At 45.7% G+C, this 20,205-nt stretch overlaps 1 protein-coding gene across 7 annotated transcripts in view; it reads left to right on the plus strand.

Annotated features, from left to right (window-relative positions):
• Nucleotides 1–1,978: 1,978 nt before the first annotated feature.
• RRM1 (ribonucleotide reductase catalytic subunit M1) overlaps nt 1,979–20,205 on the plus strand; it is a 34,855-nt gene continuing 16,628 nt past the window's right edge. For 6 of the 7 annotated variants that reach the window (XR_012653481.1, XR_012653480.1, XR_012653483.1 and 3 more), the window contains exons 1-16: nt 5,239–5,621; nt 6,597–6,685; nt 8,442–8,619; nt 9,112–9,212; nt 9,871–9,930; nt 11,285–11,324; nt 12,291–12,453; nt 13,038–13,179; nt 13,789–13,872; nt 14,514–14,675; nt 15,271–15,350; nt 15,800–16,001; nt 17,075–17,224; nt 18,178–18,399; nt 18,812–18,888; nt 19,744–19,879. Coding sequence is in view for 2 of the 7 variants with exons in the window: in XM_075050353.1 (XP_074906454.1) it covers nt 5,603–5,621; nt 6,597–6,685; nt 8,442–8,619; nt 9,112–9,212; nt 9,871–9,930; nt 11,285–11,324; nt 12,291–12,453; nt 13,038–13,179; nt 13,789–13,872; nt 14,514–14,675; nt 15,271–15,350; nt 15,800–16,001; nt 17,075–17,224; nt 18,178–18,399; nt 18,812–18,888; nt 19,744–19,879 (1,905 nt within the window). In the remaining 5 variants the exon portion in view is untranslated. Of the gene's footprint in view, nt 3,180–5,238; nt 5,622–6,596; nt 6,686–8,441; nt 8,620–9,111; nt 9,213–9,870; nt 9,931–11,284; nt 11,325–12,290; nt 12,454–13,037; nt 13,180–13,788; nt 13,873–14,513; nt 14,676–15,270; nt 15,351–15,799; nt 16,002–17,074; nt 17,225–18,177; nt 18,400–18,811; nt 18,889–19,743; nt 19,880–20,205 lie in introns of those variants that run through there. The other variant, XM_075050355.1, reaches the window with a different exon arrangement.

Consider the following 20,205-nt stretch of genomic DNA (forward strand, 5'->3'; position numbering starts at 1 on the left):
AGGAGGGAGGGTGGGACCGCACTTCTCCGAAGACACAATTCCTTATCTTAAGTGACCAGGAGAAGGAGCCCAGTGTATGTGCCTGGAGGAGGGGGCCCCACGGAGGATGGGACCGGGCTTCTACCTTAAGCGATCATGCCAGCTGGGAAAGAGAGGCAACTCCCCAATGAACCCCCTCAAAGCTCACCGACCGATTCCAGAGAAGCCCGGGAATGTCAACTGTGCATGTCGAGACCACCGACTAACACACTATAAAAGAAGGGAGAACGAGTTCTCAGTGCGCGCCCTCCGGAACTGGATCTCTACACTGGCTGGCCCAATGCTGCACCCAGGACTGGTGAAACCCTTTTCTTCTCTCTTTCTTTCTGTCTTTCTTTCTTTCTTTCTGTCTGTCTTTCTTTCTTTCCCTCTCTCTCTCTCCCTCTTTTTCTTCTCTCTTTTCCACAGTCCCTCTGCCTCATCCTTTTAAACATAAACCATTGACCAAGTCTGAGACTAGGAGCGGACCCAGCCGCCCCGGGCTCCTCTTTGAGAAGGAGTCCAGAAAGCGAGGGGCTCTGCTCTGAACCTCGTGACTCAACGGGAGGGCTCTCCTTCTGACACAGTTTCATGTTCCTTTTTCTGCTTCTTTTTCTACACCTCCCTTCTCTTTTCAAACAGCAGCTTAATGACATGATGCAAGGTTCATATTGATAAGTTCGCTTGTACTTGGGCAAGGTTAGCTAGGTTAAATAAATGTTGATTGTTGTTCGAACTCCCCTGGTGTCGTTTCACCTTAATTCTGACAAAGGAAATCCACGAACTTGAGTCACTCCAACTTTGGGACGCGACATTCGCTCACCGGCACCAGGTGCAGCTCTGCCCCAACTGGCCCTGGCCCGGGGTGCGGGATCTGCTGTGATGGGGTTCCCACGAGCCCCCAGCCCCCTGAAGACGGTTCATCCCGCTTGCTTTTGCAGCCAGGAGGGACCAGAGGCATCACTGGCTGCTCAGCACGAGTTCTGGGGCCGGGGCTGTGCTCAGTGGGGTGCGACAGCACCCATTGCTCACGGACAGCTTGGTGCAGGGTGTGCGCTGGGGTGGCCCCTCAGCACCAAACCTCTGCTGGGATGTGGTTTTGTGCTCGGCTCCCTGGACGCTCATGGCTGAGCCATGCTGAGGAGCAGCCCGGTGCCTTCTCCAGCCGTGGCCCCACACAGGAGGGGCACCAGGGCACCGGAGCCGTGGCACTGCCAAGGCAGCCGATCCTGACCCCGCTGCAGAGCAGCATGAGGAGGCAGACAGCGGTGCCAGGCTCCCAGCCAGTGCTGAAGGCCAGCAGGCATGAAGGCGTGAGGAAGAGGGAGGGAGTGGTACGAAGGGACACGGAGCGGTCCGCTGTCCCCCCCAGGCTGAACAGCATCCTGATGCAAGGAAGGAGCATCTTCAGGAACAGCTCCGTCTCCATTTCCAGGCTATCTTTGATGGCAGCATCCCCCAAAACACCCATTATTTTCACCCTATTTTCCCAGTCAGTGGCTGTGGTCTCCCAGCCCATTTGCTGGGAAAACCAGGCAGCCAAATAAGGTGCAGAAATAGTGGTGCGGGTTTTCTGGGAGACAGACTGCTGCTGCCTTCACACAGGCTCGGCGTCAGCAGTAGTAGCAGCTGCTGAAAGAGCTCAACTTAAAACTGTGATCTATCCATGAGAGAGCATTTCTCCTGCAGTTCTCCCATTCCAGCCACTGAGTCATCCTCTGCTCTTGGTAGCATTTCCACCTCCTTTCCTCTGCATCTTCGAGGGGACGCTGGGCTAGATCCCTGATCCTCTGCTGCACACCAGCTTTTGTCTGTCTGTCAATATCACATGCTGATGCACTGTCCTTGCTTCTCTTTGGCCATTGCCAGCAGGATGGCAATGGGTTATGAATTGTCCAGTGATCCACTAAGCTGGTGACCCCCTCTGAAAGACTGTATAAAGTCTTTGTGGGATGACTGCAATCGAATGGAAGTCAGGAGCAAAAAGGAAGCTCATCATGGGAGGCAACCAAAGGAAGAAAGAGTCATTCTGCTTGATGACTGGGGTCGCCTTCATCTCACGCCATCTGCCAGAACCCTGCTGTACTCCTGGGGCAGTGCAAAGTCCTAGACCTTGCGAGAGAGACAATCAAAATCAAGCAGTCTCTTCAAATGGACAGAATGTCTGCAGATGTTTCTGGGTCAAGGAATTAACTGTAACTCCACCTGAAAGAGGGAAATGGAAGAGGTATTTTTAACTTGGGTAATTTTGGTGGTCTTGCTTACGGTAGAGGTTTGCACACAGTTGGTCCAGGGCAACTGAGGAGCCAGTAATCAGCGTTGGGGAATTCGCACGGTGTGCTATGATGCACAAAACAACCAGGAGGCAGAGAATTAGACTCTTCCATCTGTATTTTCTCCTCAAAGACTGGATTCTGCAAGAAACCCCCAAGATACCTGAGATACTCACAACTTCCACTGGAGCCTGGGGGCCCTCAGAGCCAGTCACAGAGCAGCCCAGGCCTTTGTCCCTGGCAGGATTAAGATAACTCTGTGCAGCTCGCTCCATGACTCAAGGCCTCCACCTCACTCTCATGGTTTCCCCTGCTTTTGCCAGCAATGTTTCTCAAGCCCAACAGCTCTCCACTTGCACCAGGAGTGCCGCCAGCTGGGTAGCCTGGCACCGCAGCACTGTCAAGATTTTCAGGATGTCTTCTCAGGGCGCAGTGTCCTACAAGCACACAGCACAAGCCAGCAGGACTGAGAAAACCAGACCTTCATCAGGAGAACTGGAGAGAGTCTCATTCCCGAGGACACTTGCAGCCTGCCAGGGACAGTGCTCCCTGGGTGATGGGGAGCACAAGTGTGAATTCCCCAAAGGGCAGACAGGAACTCAAGACTTGCCCAGGTTCATCAGCTACATAGTCAGATACATAATCATCAGCATCATCAACGACTGCTTCGGAAGAGAGGCCCGAACTCCGTTCCCTGCTGAAAGTGAGATTGGACGTCCCTTGGTCCAGAAAAAGGGTCAGCATCAGGACATCACATAGCATGTCAGCTCTGGCGTGAGCTAAGATGCAAATCTCTGCAGTTCTCTGCTGGTCCAGCATCCTGGGTTCCCTGCAGCGCGTGCCAGGCTAGTGCACCCACATGCAAGCTCCCAGCTCCCTTCATACGAGGTAAGACAGGAGCACGTGGGCAAGAGGCGGGAGCTATGCTTTCCTTGGTATGTCTGTCCCCTTGATCCACGGCAGGATCAGCTCCTTTGTTTTGTGGCTTCACATTGTGTGAATATAAGGTACTGAAGCACCCTTGGTTCAGTTTTGAGTGCTGTTTCAGCTCAGTGCTTGTTTCCTAGCTGAGAAAGGCTCAATGCCCTTGTGCAGTTAAGGTGCCGGCTGCATATTCCCGTGGCTCTGATAGTTTGAATGAAGCAGCCAGTTCAGACTGAGGAAATTTCACTGTGGAAATCAGCTAAGGACTAACAACAGGAACCTGTTAGCACAGACACCCCACTCCCGCTCCAGCCACAGCTGTCTCAGAGATGGATGGAGGTAAAAGTATTGTGCAGCCTCAGGAAATCTAGTTTTTGTTGCTACATTTCCGTCCCAAACTCACATGTCTGAAGAATTGGCTTTATCTTGGTCATTCTGATCTCACCACAGCCATGCTGGAGGGGAGGAGGCTGGTTTTCCTCTGCAGCAGTTTAACCCATGGCATACAGTCACATCCTCATAAAATGAAAGAACTGCTCCACCTACTACTGTTTTTTCCCAAAAGAGTGAATAAAACACAGAGTAGAAGAACTTGACGGCAAAGATCCGTAAGCACAGCTCAAACGGATCAAAATGCCATGCTTTTTCCTTCTGTAGGCCTTTTTCCAACAAAACTGAGGAACAACCCCAAATTTATTCCCATTTCCTGATCAGTTCCAAAACTTTCCTGTGTCACATCTTTGAGACGAGAGCTCTTTGGGCTGCCAGCCTCTGTGCTGTGCTCCTGCTTGGCTCGCTCAAGCTGAGCAGGATCAGACTGACCTGCTGGTGCACTGGACACCTTCAAAGCAAACCTCGGTGCTGAGGAATCGGCAATTGCCATTTTTGTTCTGAGACTGAATGGAATCAACACCCTCGTGTGGGAAGTGACAGTGGTCCATCCAGAAGAAAGAAGTAACTGAATTTCCAGCCACTTTGTGCCACTAAAGCTCCTGGGATCTCTTTCTGAGACTTGCAGGATTAGCCTCAGCTGAAGGGTACGTTGGATGGTTATACTCTTACAGTGCAAAACCTGACATTTCCGTTGTGGTACTGTATTGGCCTCTGCTTCCCGTTTCCCACTCGCAGAGACGAGGCCGTGGGGTATTAAACCGCTCAGCATCGTCCCCTGCAGGCAGGTGCGCTTCTCGGGTGGTAAGAGGTACTTCACAAGGCTCTGTGCAGAAAAGGAAGATGCTGTAAACGATAAAGGCAAGATGTTATCACGCCACGTCAGACTCACGAGTGCCACAGCTGCTGTTTGGCTGCTGGTTACATTTAGAGCAGGTTAGCAGAAGAACTACTGATGTTTTGGGTTGGATTATGTGGGTAAACCCCAGCCGGGGCTCCCAGCCGTTTCCCCTGCCTCTGTGAGGAGCAAGTGCTGCAGAAGGAGATGGCGGTTGCCCACAGGGGCAGGGAGGGGGCTCGCCCTCCTGAAGCGCAGGGGGAGGGTGCCCCCTCCTCAACATTGTCAGTCCTGATGTTTTAAGGGCGGCCACGGGCTTTTTTGAGATCCTGAAAGGTCTTTGTGGCAGGACGTGCACCCTTCACGTCACCCTCGGCTGGGGCACCTGCCGCCTTGGCCAAGGATGGCAGCTCGGTGTCCCCCCGGTCCTGTCCTTCGGAGCCCTCCAGGGGCTGGGTGTCCCCTGGGGGCCATTCTCCTGACGGGGGCGCCAGCTCCCCTCCTGTCCTCTGCCCCTCACGGGAGGGCCTGGGCTGGGCGCCATGCTGGTGCACAGGCCGCCATGCCCGTAGGGGCCTCTGGCCCACGGGAGTGGTGTTCTGTGTGGGGTATGGGCAGAACGGGGGTTGTGGGGCATCTCCTTTGTCGGATCGCATTAAATAGCATGTCTGGACCTTGCTTTAGTAAAATTATAATTGCCATTGTTACCGCTATACTGCCTATCGCAGGACGAGGGCGTTTTGTCCCTTCGCGGGCTCCGTACGTCGCGCCCTGGCGCCGGCGTGACCCGCCCTTTCCCGTCCCGCCGCCTCCTTCCACCGGCAGGCGGGCTGTCGGCCGCCATCTTGGAAGCGGGCAAGCGGCGTGGCCTTCCCGGGCGGGGTGGTGTTTCCCGGGAGGAGAGGGGGGCAAGGCGGGGATGGAGGAAGGGACGAGTCTCCGCTAACGGTGAAAGGCAGCGCTGAAGTCATGGCGGTGGGGGCAGGGGGTAAAGAAGGGGGCAGCGCCCGGAGGCAAGATGTCGCCCGCAGCCTCAGCCGGGAGGGGTGGAGCGCTACGGCGGCGCAGCGGGGTCAGGGCAGTTGGCGGGAGCGGGAAGCGCTGAGACCGCGCTTGGCGCTGAGGAGCCGTTGAGAAACCCGGGACGCCGACCGCCGCCATGCATGTCGTCAAGCGGGGTGAGGAGGGCCCTCCGCCGCGGGGGGGAACGGACAGGCCGGCACGGGGATTCCCTCGGCACCGGGGGGTGGGGGGGAGATGCGGTGGCCGCTCTTCTCTGGGGGGGGTCGGGGGTCTCCTCTCATGGCACCAAGTGTGGGGGAATGGGGTCAATCCCGCTGCTTTGGGGGGGGTCCGTCTCATGGCACCTGGTGCGGGGGGACGGGACCCCCTCTGCTTTGGGGGATCCCTCTCGTGGCACCTAAAGTGAAGAGATAGGGTCCCCCCCTCTGTTTTGGGGTGTCTCTCATGGGACGTGAAAGGATGGGATCCCCTCTGCTTTGGGGGCAGCTTGCACGGCATCGAGTGTGAGGGGATAGCACCCCATCTGCACTGGGCGGGGGGGGAGAAGGACACCCCAGAGCGAGGGATCTCCCCCCATGACATCAAGAATGAGGAATGAGACCCCTTAGTTTTGGGAGACACCCTCCCCGCAATGACAATAAGCTTTGTGCTTGGGTCCCACACCTTTGATCAAAGGAGGGATCCCCAGTCTTTGGGGGGCAGGGGGGCGGGGTGGCCCTCAGCTGGGTTCCCCATTTCTGCAGTAGTGGTCCCAAGAACTGGTTTTATGCAAAGCTTTAGGTGGAGTGGAGTGCGAATTTCTTGACCTTGTAGCGGGTACTCGTGCCCCTCCTGAAGTGGCATGAGCTCCCTGTTTTTCTTCACTGTATTGAGAGCTGTGCCTCTGAGTGAGGGATCCCGTGTATAGTATTGATCATTTGCAGCAAGAACATGCTAGGGTGGAGGGATAGCCTCTCTTCTCCTTGAGCCTGAACAGAGAACCTGAACAGGCTGTCCTTGGTGATTCCCACCCCAAGTTCCCCCAAAAGAGGGCTGGCTCCTTGTGTGAGGTGCTGGGCAGGAGGATACTGTGCTTAACTGGTTCTTTGTCGTAACGGGAGCTGCTGTGACAGTAACCTCTTCTCCAACAGATGGACGCCAAGAACGTGTCATGTTTGACAAGATCACATCACGCATCCAGAAGCTCTGCTATGGGCTCAACGCTGACTTCGTCGATCCCGTGAGTCTGTCCTTTTTCCTGCTGTCCTGTTCTCTGCCCCTTGTGATCTCTGCTAAACCTGACAGTGGTGAGCCAGTGTTACCCAGTTATTCTCTGTGGCAAAAACCAAGCATGGTGGCCTGTGCAGGAAGTCTTTGCAAATGCATTCATAATGTGTTTCTTCGGATTGTGTTCTGAGCTTTTTTGCTTCACAGATACGGAGTCTTAGACTGTGGTGGGGGAAAATCAGTTTACCTATTGTAAATTGCTTTTACCTCAAAAGCTGAAGCGATTGAGCTTCTTGTGCTTAAAAAAAAAGAGTTGTTTGTTGCTCCAGTTCACATATTTTGGTTTTGGTAGATTGCTCTCAATTTCAATCTGCAAAGCTTGAGCAATACTATATGGAAAGTAGCTCTTGATCCTCTCTTAATAAAACAAGGTGCTCTTTCTGTCTGACAGAACCCCCCTGTCATTATAATATCCCTATTTTGTTTTTTCAAGCTGCGTAGGATTTTGAGTGCACATTGATCCCACTCATGTAAGCTTCTCCTTCCAAAGCCTGTGCAGAGGATGACTCCTATGTGGATCCATTGATCTCTGTGAGATTTTTATGCAGATGTGCAGACCCAGTCTGTTCATTTGGAGTTGCCAACTTCGGCTCTTCCCATCTCGAAGATCTAACAGTCTGTTTTCATATCTTAAATTGCATCTGTAAAATATTGGACATTCATTCTGTACCAAAAAGTGCTGCTCTTCAGCCATAGAGAGCAGGAGGAGGAGCATTAGTGACTTGGTTACTGAAACACAAAGTACACTGTCTTGATCTCAGTGACAGGGAGTTGGTGATAGGAATCTTGCTTCTGTCCTAGTCCTCCTGACTCTTAATAACCCTGTCTTGATAATGAAGATAATCTTATGTGAAGCACTGCATTCTTATTTATTCTGCAGTAGTGTATGACATTGCTCTTCTTGGAATTGAGTTTCTCCTTTTGGACTTGGAACTTCTTGTGCCAGATGCTCTACAAGCCACTAGTAAAAATCCCTAACCTAACATGCTTACTTTCAGAGAGTAAGGTTTGAAAATTACGTGTCCTGGTTTTTTGAGGCTGATGGCACTGCCAGTGTATTTGGCATTTACCACGTTAGATTCGACCTCTCTTCTCCAGTGTAGAATATGCTCTTTCTTGTAGTGATCGGTGCTAAGTGCTTGAGAGTAAAGCAGAAAGTACTTTAGAGATAGATGCAAAAGTCTTTTCCCACAAAAGGTCCCAACTGGCAGATGAAGCCAGTTGGGTTAAGCTATGAAGCAAAAGCCATTGTATCCCTTCCAGGGTTGGGTTTTTTTTGCTCTTGTCATGAAATGACTTTAACCATAGCACTTCCATGTCTCATCAGGCATTTATAAAGTCAAGCTTCATTTGGAGTTTGAAAACTTCTGAGCAAGTACTGTTTTAATCTGACTTTTCCCTTATGAACTTTGCTGCTACTCTATTCTAGCCTTTAGGAAAGAGTCTGCAGATTAAAAACTGTTAATGATTCTGGATTGACAGTTTCTGCTTTCTTCACTCTTTCCTCGCTCTCCCTTCTGCCCCAGTATTACTTTAAAATTTTAGGAGTCAGTACTTCACTAAGAGGGTTTGGTATTTTAATTTGCTTTTCCATTCAAACAGAGCAAACGGTACTGCTTATAGTGAAGCGTATCTTACATCTTAAATGGTTTCAGGATTTTTTTTTCCCCAACAACAGGTATCTAATCTCCAGAATTTTCCTTTTCCAGGCCCAGATCACCATGAAAGTGATTCAGGGACTGTACAGTGGTGTCACAACGGTGGAACTGGATACGCTGGCTGCTGAAACGGCCGCAACCCTGACCACCAAACACCCTGACTACGCTATCCTGGCAGCAAGGATTGCAGTGTCCAATTTGCACAAAGAAACTAAGAAAGTATTCAGTGGTAAGTCTCTTTGGGGGCACTTGGATGGCAATTAGTCAGAAAGGGAGTAGGAGTTTTAGAGGATATAAATATGAAAATCTCTTAAGCAGAAGTTACTAAGTACCCAGGCTAACTAAAAATGCCATGGAGATGAAAAGCATGAGTTTTAGGCATGTCACAGGGAAAATGAAATTGCCTGTTTTGGAAAAGTATCTGTATAAATAGAATGATGAAAAATGGAACTGATTCAAATTAGGTTGCACCCACTTTCTTTCCCATTTATTATGTGTTATAAATTCTATTAAAAAAACATTGTAAGAGAAGCGCACTTTTAAGGTTAATGGGTTAGTAATAGTACTGAGCAGGTAGAAGAAAAAGTGTATGTTTGTAGAGCTGGAGGGGGTTATTTTAGAGGATGAGTGATCCTGCCTGTTAAATCCTTGAAAACAAATGACAGATGATGCCTATATAGGTCTGTGGATGTCCTTCTTTTTAAATACCTTTCTGTTGTAGATGTGATGGATGATCTCTACAACTACATAAACCCTCACAACGGGAAGCACTCACCAATGATCTCCAAAGAAACCCTAGACATAGTTTTGGCCAACAAAGATGTATGTAACTTTTTTTTTTCTTCCACTTCGAAGTTTTAAAAATTCAGTGAACTAATTCAGATAATTTATTTTTCTTATTTTTAAGCAAGCCATGTTTGTTTTAGGACAAAAAGCCAACGCAGAAACCTGTGCAGGTGGTAACTGCTCTGTTCTGGAGAGTTTAAAAGAGAGGATGTAGGAATTTCCTTCATGTAAGGATGTTTCTGTAGTACAATCTATTTTCTTGGATGTCCTCATAGTCATGATCAGCACAAATTTATTGGAGAAAAAGTAGCTTTTGATGTAGCAATCTGTTTTGTGTGCACACAAGGGAGAGGTGAGGTTTGGTTTCTGATTTCAAGTTGTTTCAGGTCGGTGTTCTTATGGGAACTCATGTTTGTATTTTGATTTTCTCTTGTGTTTCTTAGTGTCTAGTTAGACTTCAGTAAAATGTAGCCAACAATTGTGCGTTGTACTTGGAAAAAAAAATTGTTAAAGCTGTGCGTTTCTTGTTTCAAGATAAGTGCTCTTCCCTACTTTATTCCTCTGATCTGATATCTGTTTCACTAGACCTTTGATGCCAGAAATGCCAAACAATGATAGTATTGTTATACCTTAATGCGAGGCACAAAAAACCTAATTGTAAATGTAAATTTTTCTCTGTATTATTTCCTCTCAGCGCCTGAATTCTGCCATTATCTATGACAGAGACTTCTCCTACAACTATTTTGGTTTTAAGGTAAAAAGCACATTACTCATGATAATGAAGACTGCTGTTTTGATATTTTTCTGGAGCTGAATCTTTTGGGAAGGATGGGAATACTTGCAGAATCATCTTGATTTGGGCAAGGAAGGCACTGGAGTAGTGGGACATTAGTGGGTTTGTAAAAAATGAAGAATACCTGCACAAAACAGTTGCCTAACTGGATGAATCATGTACTTTCTTCTTGGCTTCATTGTGTACCCTCGGCTGCTACAATATTTTAACTGTTGGGCATTAACTGTTTCACAGCAGATAGCACCAAATGTTGTTGAAAGCTTCCCAGCTCGTGCCATTCCTCAAGGAAATAATCTGATTCTTAATAAACCAAAAAAGGGATTTTTGCTTTTCCTCATTGTTTTGTGTAGCAGTTGTTCTCAGTGTGTCGTCCCACGCATTTTGTCGTCTTCCATGTTGCTGGAACATCTCCCCCACAACCAGTCCAGTCTATTGTGCCCCCACCATCTGCTCCTTCTGCTCCCCTGATAACATGCTGTTCTTTGCTGACTTGTTTTAGGGCATGATGCAGTGGGCTCTCTGGAGGGTTAAATGGAGAGTATTTTGCTATTCCATAGCAGTGGGTACTTCAGATAGTTCTTGTGAATCTCTGTAAGAATGGGGGTTTTTGCCTGGAGTTTCCATCAACACACCGGATGTGGTGCCTTCTGCTTTGGGGGAAGTAGCCTGCAATGAGGAAACAACTAGTGTGTGTAAAGAGCATAGCAGCTGCGGAAACAGCATAGGCAAGGATGGAAAGAGGGGACTTTGAAGGGGGGGATGTGTTTCTATATGTATATAGATATGCAATTCCTGACATCCCCTCCTGTAATTACTGCTGTAATCCATTAGGTACAAGCTTAGAAGGGATGTGCTGCAGTTGTAGGGTTGCTGTATTTGTCATATTGTGTGTTCTACACCCAGTGCTGCAGATTGTGATACAGGTTGTCTGGAAAGCATTGTCGTAGTATAACTAACAATACTTTAAGGAGGGATGGGGCTGTGGAGAACAAGTACTCCCTTGTCTTCTAGCCTTAATTCACTGTGGGTTGAGAGGTAGTGTTGAACCTTGTGGCTGCATGCTCCACTACCACTCCATAATACAAAGCCTAGAGTCCTCAGTGTTGGAACCTTACGGTGGACTTCTGGGTTTTTTTTAGTCATTAGTCACCTAATATCCTATGCCATTAACAAGAGGAGTAGTGGAGTGCAGGGTTGGTGCTTCTGTTGAAGCCTGGGATAAGGAGCATGAAGATGCTTGAGTTTGCAGTTAACAGGATTTTTTTTAAAAACTGAAAACTGCATGTCTACTAAAATGCATTCTCTCTTTTTAAAGACTCTTGAACGCTCCTACTTGCTGAAAATCAACTCAAAAGGTAAGAACTGTCTGTATCATCTTGAAGTATTATTTAAAAGTCAAGACCATGGCTCAGAGCAGGGGTTGAGGAGGTAAATAGCCCACCTCATAGCTTTCCATAAAGCATTCCAGTGAAAGCACTGTGTACTGGTTCAAAAAAAATTAGCAAAAAGTTTGTGCTAGGTATTTTGTGGGCATGTGCAACTTGTTTTCTTAGGCTAAGAATCTAACATTTTTTTGGTGGCAGCAGTATGCTTGCCTGAAGAACAGTTGATCATTAAAGAGCAGCACTGTGCCAAGTTTACTTGGGTGTTCCAAATAATGGCAGTGTGACCTGGACAACTGTGCTTTCAGCCGCCTGTTTTAAGGTCCCGTCCCTAGTGCTTTGAAAGCTGCCTGTTATCTAGGATTTAGTAGATGAAGTAGTTCCTGTCCAGCTGATAACTTGTTCCATAATGCTAAGCACTTTTTAATAAATTTAAGCCGAAAGAGCTACTGTGCTATCTGTGCCAGTTATGGCAGGCCCTTAGCATGAAAATCCTAGGACACCAGAATGTTGAGAGGTTAATTGTAACATAATAAACCTAGAGAGCAATTGGATGCTGGATTGGATATTTGATTGGATTTTAACTGTTAATACAGGTGTTGGGTTTTTTTTCCCCATGAGAACAGTCAAGCATTGGAGCAGGTTGTTGAGAGGGGTTATGCAGCGGTGCCTGTCCTTGAGTTTTTCAAAACCTGACTGGATAAAGTCCCGATGGTCTGATTCTCTTAGCTGACTCTTCTTTGAGCAGGAGATCGGACTAGAGACCTCCTGAGGTTCCTTCCAACCTGAATTATTCTGTGTTTCTATGGAAACTATGGCTCTCAAGTGGCCCATTGCACGTTGTTTGTAGCTTATTGCTATGACCTCTACATCTGTCTGTACTAATCGTAAATGTCATACTGACATTCTTTCCCCCGCCCCTTTGCTTTTTGTGTTTAGTTGCTGAGCGTCCTCAACATATGTTGATGAGGGTATCGGTGGGGATCCACAAAAATGACATTGATGCTGCAATTGAAACTTACAATCTTCTGTCTGAAAGGTGGTTTACCCATGCCTCCCCCACGTTATTCAATGCAGGCACCAACCGGCCTCAGCTTTCCAGGTACCTTTGGCTTTCAAGTTTGCTTAATGTGTTACTAGACGAAGGTAAAGTTTTGGAGATTGGGTCTGTTCAAATGAAATGCTTTCACAACTTCTAAAAATAGTAGCTGTGTTTCTGTGATAGTTTTATGAAGTTTTGAGAAGCTGCTGTCAAATTTAACTTGATCTCTGGTGTAGTCTTTGGGGAAAAATACACAGGTTTCTGTAAGCTTCTAAAGCTAATGGAAATGTTTACATGGCTGTATTTTATTTAAAAATTACTTATGTGCATAGTAATTACTAATGTGCATGTGAATCCTGGTAATTGTTTTCTAAAACATGCTAAAAATAGCAAGCATAAATGATATGATTTAAAAAATGTTTTGCTTTGATAACACAGGTATCAGTAATACAACTATTGCTCATGATGTTTTCTAAAACTATCCTTTATTCCACTTTGAAACCTATGGTTTTGCATCATTTATTTCCTTTGCATAACATGTTAAAGATTCAGTGTTTACTCTCGTTTTTCTGCAGCCCTAGTGAAATACTTCTTCCCTTTTTTTGTTTTAATCTTTGTATGCTAAAGCTATTTATTTTCATTAGTTGTTTCCTGCTGTGCATGAAGGATGACAGCATTGAGGGAATCTATGACACACTGAAGCAGTGTGCACTGATCTCAAAGTCTGCTGGTGGGATTGGCCTTGCTGTGAGCTGTATCCGAGCCACGGGCAGCTATATTGCTGGGGTAAGTGTGCAGATGGTGTTCCCAGCAGCGGTTGACCTTCTGGTTTCAGGAAATGTCTATATTTTGGTTGCCAAATCAATGCTGCTTCTACCGACTCAGTTTAACACAGCAGTCAGTCTAGCTCAGTAGTCCTTCTGTTTTCACTATGCTCTAAGGCAAAAAGGTTGGTTTTCCTTGTTTTTTTGGCTTCCAAATAGAAGTCCTTCCAAAAAGAGGATCTTATTCCACTGTTTGATCAGACATTTCCAACTATTAGCAACCTAGGAATATGCTCAGAGACTTGTGCATTAGCCCTTTTCCTTTTGTATGTCTTAACTGCTCAACATCATCTGTGGATGTGTGTTTGGTTTTTTTGTCACAGTGCATGTGACAAAAAGAAATTAGGAGGTACATTTTATTAACTCTGGGACCATTAGCTGATATATACATTTTCGTCTATTTAAAAAAAAAAGGTGAGGAGAAGGGACTACCAAATAACTGATTGGGGTGGTCAGTTCCTAGCTTTCAGCATAAGAGTTTTGCAAACTGCTGAAAGACATGCAGAAAATGTAGGCCCATCTCTTCAGGCAGTTGCTTTTCAGTATTGATGGTTTTCCTGTGCCTCTGCAGACAAATGGAAATTCCAACGGGCTTGTTCCAATGCTGAGGGTCTACAACAACACTGCCCGTTATGTGGATCAAGGTGGAAACAAGGTACTGGCTTTCCATTGTATTATGCTCAAGAAGGGAACCTGAGATCAGAGGTTCCACATCTGTGAAGGATTGACCCAGTAACATCAGTGAGCTGATGAAGTGATTGTAGATGACACATAATTAGAATATGGCATTTTCCCTCCTTCTTGTTGATATTCTGGTGTTCCCCTTTCACTGTACATTTTATCATGCAGTTATATCTTTTGGTATATGTCTGCTGCACAATATGCACGTTAGAGCAGCCTCTTGTGCTGGTTATTAGCCACTCCTTGAATGCCCTATAGTGAATTAAGGTGTAAGACTGTAGAAAGCTTCTTGATCCTTTGTTTTCACATAGTCCAGAAGTCAATGGAGGCATGACACAATAAGTAAATCTAATATTTGTCAAGCCCCTGCTTACACAGCAGAGATACATTTTTTGGTACTAAATCATTTTTATTGAGAATCTGGAACTAGTAACACGGCCCAGTTCCAATAAGTGAGAACAACAGTAACACAAAAAAACATATTGAAATTGCCTTAATGAGACTATAAAACTAAGCTCCAGTTAGTTTAGGGTATTGTGTGCACACAGGAGCAGTGCAGGAGATTTTATTTTCAAGGACAATTTGTTCTGATCTTGACTATGTTTTATGTATCAGAGACCCGGGGCTTTTGCCATCTATCTGGAGCCATGGCATTTGGACATCTTTGAGTTTCTTGACTTAAAGAAGAACACTGGGAAAGAAGAGCAGCGAGCTAGAGACCTTTTCTTTGCCCTCTGGATTCCTGATCTCTTCATGAAGCGAGTTGAAACCAACCAGGTAAGAAGCGTGATTGGGGCAGAATAGGTCTGTTAATAGAGAAACAGGTGACCAGCCCTGGGATGGAGTTCATGAAGGGTTGCAGATCTGTCTGCCTAGCAGCAAAGGAACTTCCTGAAAAGGCTGCTGCACCTTATTTGAGAACTAGGCTGTGCAGGTAGAGAATGGAATTGGAGAACTCCAGTGGGATACTTTGCTTCAGTGCTTAATCTTGCAGCCCATGACTTATGTACTTACACTATTACACTAATTTTTTACTCTGGAGTTTCCTTAAAGCATCAAAATATTCTCAGTAAATTGATCTTCATATGACTGCTTGTATTTGCTTTTAAATGTATTTGCTTTTTTTATATTGAGAACCAGTCATTTTCCTGAAATGCAGTTTGGTTATGAATATTCATATAATTACTTTTAAATAGATCTGACTCGTCTGATGAACACCCTCCCCATGTCTGCTGGCAGAGTTCGTTCCTAGTTTTTCAGGATGGGAAGTGTAGTTCGCGTGTTCCTGTTCACAATAGGGTCTGCTGATGAAGTTGAATGCCTTTAATTGACAGAGTGCCTAAAGATTTTCTCTGAATATTTTTCCTTACAGGACTGGTCCTTAATGTGTCCAAATGAGTGTCCTGGCCTAGATGAGGTTTGGGGAGAGGAATTTGAGAAACTATATGAGAGGTGAGAAAAGTGAATATATTTTTAAGCAGTGGTCATCCATTCACAGAACTGCCCTTGTCGTGTGGTATCTGGGAGTAAAAGCACAGGTTTGTGGTGTTGGCTCATAAGTGGTCAGCAAGTTCCATTATCATATTGATAAAAGAACAAAGATGGAGAAGGTCTACTTACTGTTTGCTTCAAACTGTGACGTGCTCAAGATTGTTAAAGGGAAATTCTGAAGTGATCCCTGCTTAAAATGGTCGATGGCTTTGTTTTGAATGAGTTGTGTAGGATGTTGTAGTGAAAGATTTTCCATTTCCTTTAAACAAGGGCAGTTCAGAGTTCATGCAGTTGAGAAGTGAATGGAGTCTTGCCTGCCTGAGAGCCTGATATTGTGTTAAAAATGATTGTCTTTCACTGCTATTTTTGGAGAGCCTTGGAATTATTAAGCAACATGTGCCCTGTTGCAGTTATGAGAAGCAAGGCCGTGTCCGCAGAGTGGTGAAGGCCCAGCAGCTCTGGTACGCTATCATTGAATCTCAGACAGAGACTGGCACACCATACATGCTGTACAAAGACTCTTGCAACCGGAAGAGCAATCAGCAGAACTTAGGGACCATCAAGTGCAGCAATCTGTGTACAGAAATAGTGGAGTATACCAGCAAAGATGAGGTAGGTGGAGATTAGGAACTTGTAGCATTTAGGAAAGATGTGACTGCTTCTGTTGCAGCTTTCTAGAATATGTCTGACTCTTGGTTGGGGAAGGCAACAGGTAGCTAAGAAAATTCTGGGGATGTTTTGACTCGAGTACTTACAACTCTTCCACAGACTCTGTGTGTGGGTTTCCCCTTCCTTCCAGCTCCCGTGGAGGATTTGATATAAAACAAGATACCCATCAAAGCAAACATCTGAAAGCTTGAGGGAGAAGTGAGCTGTTTGGCTTGCTGCTAGCTGATGTAAGCATCTCTTCAGCTAATGATTTAGTAAAACCATACCTCTTACTCCCAGACTTACATTTCAGTGACAATTCCACCCAAGTTCCCTGTGTACTACCCTAATCTTGGTGCTCTATAGATGTGCTGTTTGGACTGCAGCATTGCTAACAAAGGCAAAGGAAGGACATGAAAATGATTTAGTACTAGTACAGCATGGAGCATTTCTAGTGCACTAAAGCTCTTGAGGCTGTTGTACCTGAAAGTATCAGTTTCTACTGCCTGAGCCACTAGTTGTTCTTTAGCTCACACTCTTTGGCATATAAAATCGTGAGTAGTCTAGAAGATTTGGAGAGCCATCTTGCTTGCCTGCACTGCACAAGAAATCTTAGCTGACTTCTTTCAGTTCTCCTGGGGTTGGCAAAAATGCTAGTGTTAAAAAATGACTAAGAAAATGACCTAATATAATATAGTCTGGATCTCACTGGGATCAGCTGCTGGTTCTGGCAACACAAGAAATGGTTAGGCTTAGTTTATGCAAGGATGGCTTGCAGGCAGTATGATTGACTAGGCAGAGAATTGAATTTTTATGCTGATACTGATTTCTACTAAGCCTTTTTGAATTGGTTACCCTTTCTACAACTCATAAGATAGTGTAGAAATGAGGAGTGTGTTTTTCCAGACTTTTAGGTTGCTCGATTTGTTTCCCTATAGTTTAGATAATCCAGAGAGCATGCTCTGGAACTGAGATTGTGTTTTTTTTTGCGTGGGGTGTTGGCTGGCATGCCTGTTTTCACAGTGTTTTCTCCGCAGGTTGCAGTTTGTAATTTGGCCTCTATAGCCCTGAACATGTATGTCACTTCAGAGCATACATACGATTTCAAGAAGCTAGCTGAAGTCACTAAAGTTATTGTCCGAAACCTGAACAAAATCATTGACATCAACTACTACCCTGTGCCAGAGGTGAGTGCAGTGCTGAGCTAGTGTGGGGCTGAAGGCATGCCGAGAGTCTGGTGACAAAGGGCCTGTTGTTCTGTAGCAATCCCAGTTCAGTCTTGGGCAGAGGGATTCAGTGACAGATTTTTGTAAACCTGTTTTAGCAAATAGTTGGGTGTTTCATTAACTGTCTGTTTGCAGATGTGACCTGTTGTTTAGTGGCTTCTTAAGCTTCAACCCAGAACAGTTCCTTAGTGAAGCAGTTGTAGAAAAAGCCTCCCCTTGAGATGGTTCTGCAGCTGGAATTTTTTCATGTGTGAGGATTTCCATAAAGCACAGAACAGCACTAGGAATAGAGTGGAAAGTGGACCAGAGAGAAGGATCCTGGAGAGATCCCAAGAAGGTGTAACTCAGTCTTGTTGGTTTTACGCATCTTTGGGAGGGTGCCTGGACTGCTTTCTGGAATGTGGGAAAGAGGGTTCGTAGTTGTTGAAGAGGAATGGAAGCAGGGTTTGTTGCATTGCAAGAACATAGAAAGGCAAGCAGCAGAGCTGGGTGTTGGAGGAGGAAATAAGCAAATACCCAAAGTGTGAAGCCAAACCTGATGAGAATCACGTATTTCTGGCATGTACAATTTGAATGCATGAGTTTAAATGTCTTCATGGGCCTGTTTTTCAGAAAATGGTTAGTGTTCACTTCTAAATCATGGCTCCCTTTGTCAGGTTGAGCAATTAAGATCAGTGATCACTTCTCACAAACTTAATCTGGGTCCTCAAATTCCTGCCCCACCAAACAGCAAACGGTGGGGAACTGGGCAGAATTGAAAGGTGGGTTGTTGCAGCAGAAGGGATGGCCCATAAAAGTTAAGGCAATGGTATGGATGAAAATTCCTCTCAGAGGGCCTTTGCAGCCTTATTTATTCTATGATTCTATGTAGTTCTGCTAAAGGTAATTATTCTTTCTGCTTGATTGCCATGCAGGCTGAACGCTCCAACAGACGCCACCGTCCCATTGGCATTGGTGTGCAAGGCCTGGCAGATGCTTTCATCTTGATGAGGTACCCATTTGAAAGTCCCGAGGCCCAGCGCTTGAACCAGCAAATTTTTGAAACCGTATATTATGGTGCTTTGGAAGCCAGCTGTGAACTTGCCAAGGAGCAAGGACCATATGAAACATATGAGGGTTCTCCTGTCAGCAAAGGAGTAAGTACCAGGAACTGTCCTGTGTCAGGGCCAAAGCTATGAAAAGCAGATAATGTGACTGTGCCTCGTCTTTGATACAGAAGGAGACATATGACTCAAATGCCTTTGGCTGATAATATTGCAACAGTACAAATGGTGTGTGAGTTTTCCTCGATCATTTGGCTTGTTAAGTGTAGTAAGAAATGCGTAAGTTAAACTGAGGTGCAGAGAGCAATAGAAGAAAAGCAAGACTCAGCCTGCTGGCTGTCCCCTTTAGCACAATTAAAATATTGAGTGTAAGATTATGATACAGGGGCTTCACTGAGGCTGACTTGCAGAGAATTAATTAATAACAGGTCAATTTACAATGTGATTTATAAAACGTGGAGAAAAGAGTGCCCTGTCTAATTTGGACTGCACCTATGTTCTTCAGATTCTTCAGTATGACATGTGGAATGTCACCCCATCTGATCTTTGGGACTGGAAGGCTTTAAAGGAGAAAATTGCTAAGTGAGTAGTCTTGCGTAGTTTGTATTAGATGTAAAATACATTTGATATGTTCTGACTGACTGAAAACAAAAGATAGGGCGCAAGTGTAAAAATGGTCCTATGTGTTTCCCACCTGCCCCAGTAGATTTTTCTTCAGAACTGTTTTGTGGATGGCGTTCTTTCATTTTTGTTCTTACAATTCAGAGAGAGCCCACCCCCTAGACTCTGATTTAGCTGAGCTCTTCTTTCATCTTGGATGCATCAGCAGAATGGTTTGTGTTCCTGTTAAGCAAATGTAGTGATGAGTGAGACAGTCATCCGGGCTTGGGAACTCTTTACCCACTGACAGGGAAAAGCAGGTGAGCCTTGAACATCCTGAAGACAGGAATCGTTAAAACATGAAGGGCCTGTAATGAATTTGTTCCATTTGTATGCATCTAATTTTTAAATTTAGTAAATCTGTCTACTGTCATTTGTATGGAGAGGTCTCAGGCTCTTCATGGGCTGCTTGTTTTGTTTTTGCCTGAGTGCTGTGGAGTTGTAGAGTGCCTGACAGACTTTTTTTCTGTGCACCCTTTCTCATGAGTAAATAATTTGGGAAAACCTGGTTAAAGATGAAAATAGGAGAGACTTTAGTTATGCTTCCATGTTGACCCATGTTAAAAGTTTAGTGGAGCTTCCCTTTTTTTACTGTAGGCAACCTGAAGGTTTGCAGGTTACCCTGAGAAGGTGAGATTTCTGAGCGTGTGAGCTGAGAGTTCCTTATACTGGCCCTCCTAGCTCTTCACAGACAGTATATAAACTGTACTGTTCTTAGGTCTTTTCTGTCTTGTCTCACTTGGTTGAAGCTTTCTAACTCTTGACTGTTGTTACTAGATACGGTGTCAGAAACAGCCTTCTCCTTTCTCCCATGCCAACTGCTTCTACTGCTCAGATCTTGGGCAATAATGAATCCATTGAGCCCTACACCAGTAACATCTACACACGCAGAGTCCTCTCAGGAGAGTTTCAGGTAAGCGAAGCAGCTGTGGGAAGGAGCTTTTCTGTTTTTAGATATCTTTGATGACTTTCACTGCTAAGAAAGACAAGATGGAGGCCGCATGCTTGGTAACTCAATTCAGTTAGATGTTTATGTCAAAGGCCAAAAGTGCCAAGGGGAACATCTAGCCTGTACTATGTGCTGTAGTAGTACAGTTTTGCATATTCCACAACAATCATGGAATATGCAAAATTTTAAAGAAGTGCTGCTTTTGCCTGGCAAAAAAACATTATGAGGCCTCAAGATGGCCTGCAGGAATAATTGCTAAATGAATGATGATTAGTGAAGTTATTGAAAGG

Source organism: Buteo buteo, chromosome 18 (genome assembly GCF_964188355.1).
Source record: "Buteo buteo chromosome 18, bButBut1.hap1.1, whole genome shotgun sequence".
Lineage (NCBI taxonomy): Eukaryota > Metazoa > Chordata > Aves > Accipitriformes > Accipitridae > Buteo > Buteo buteo.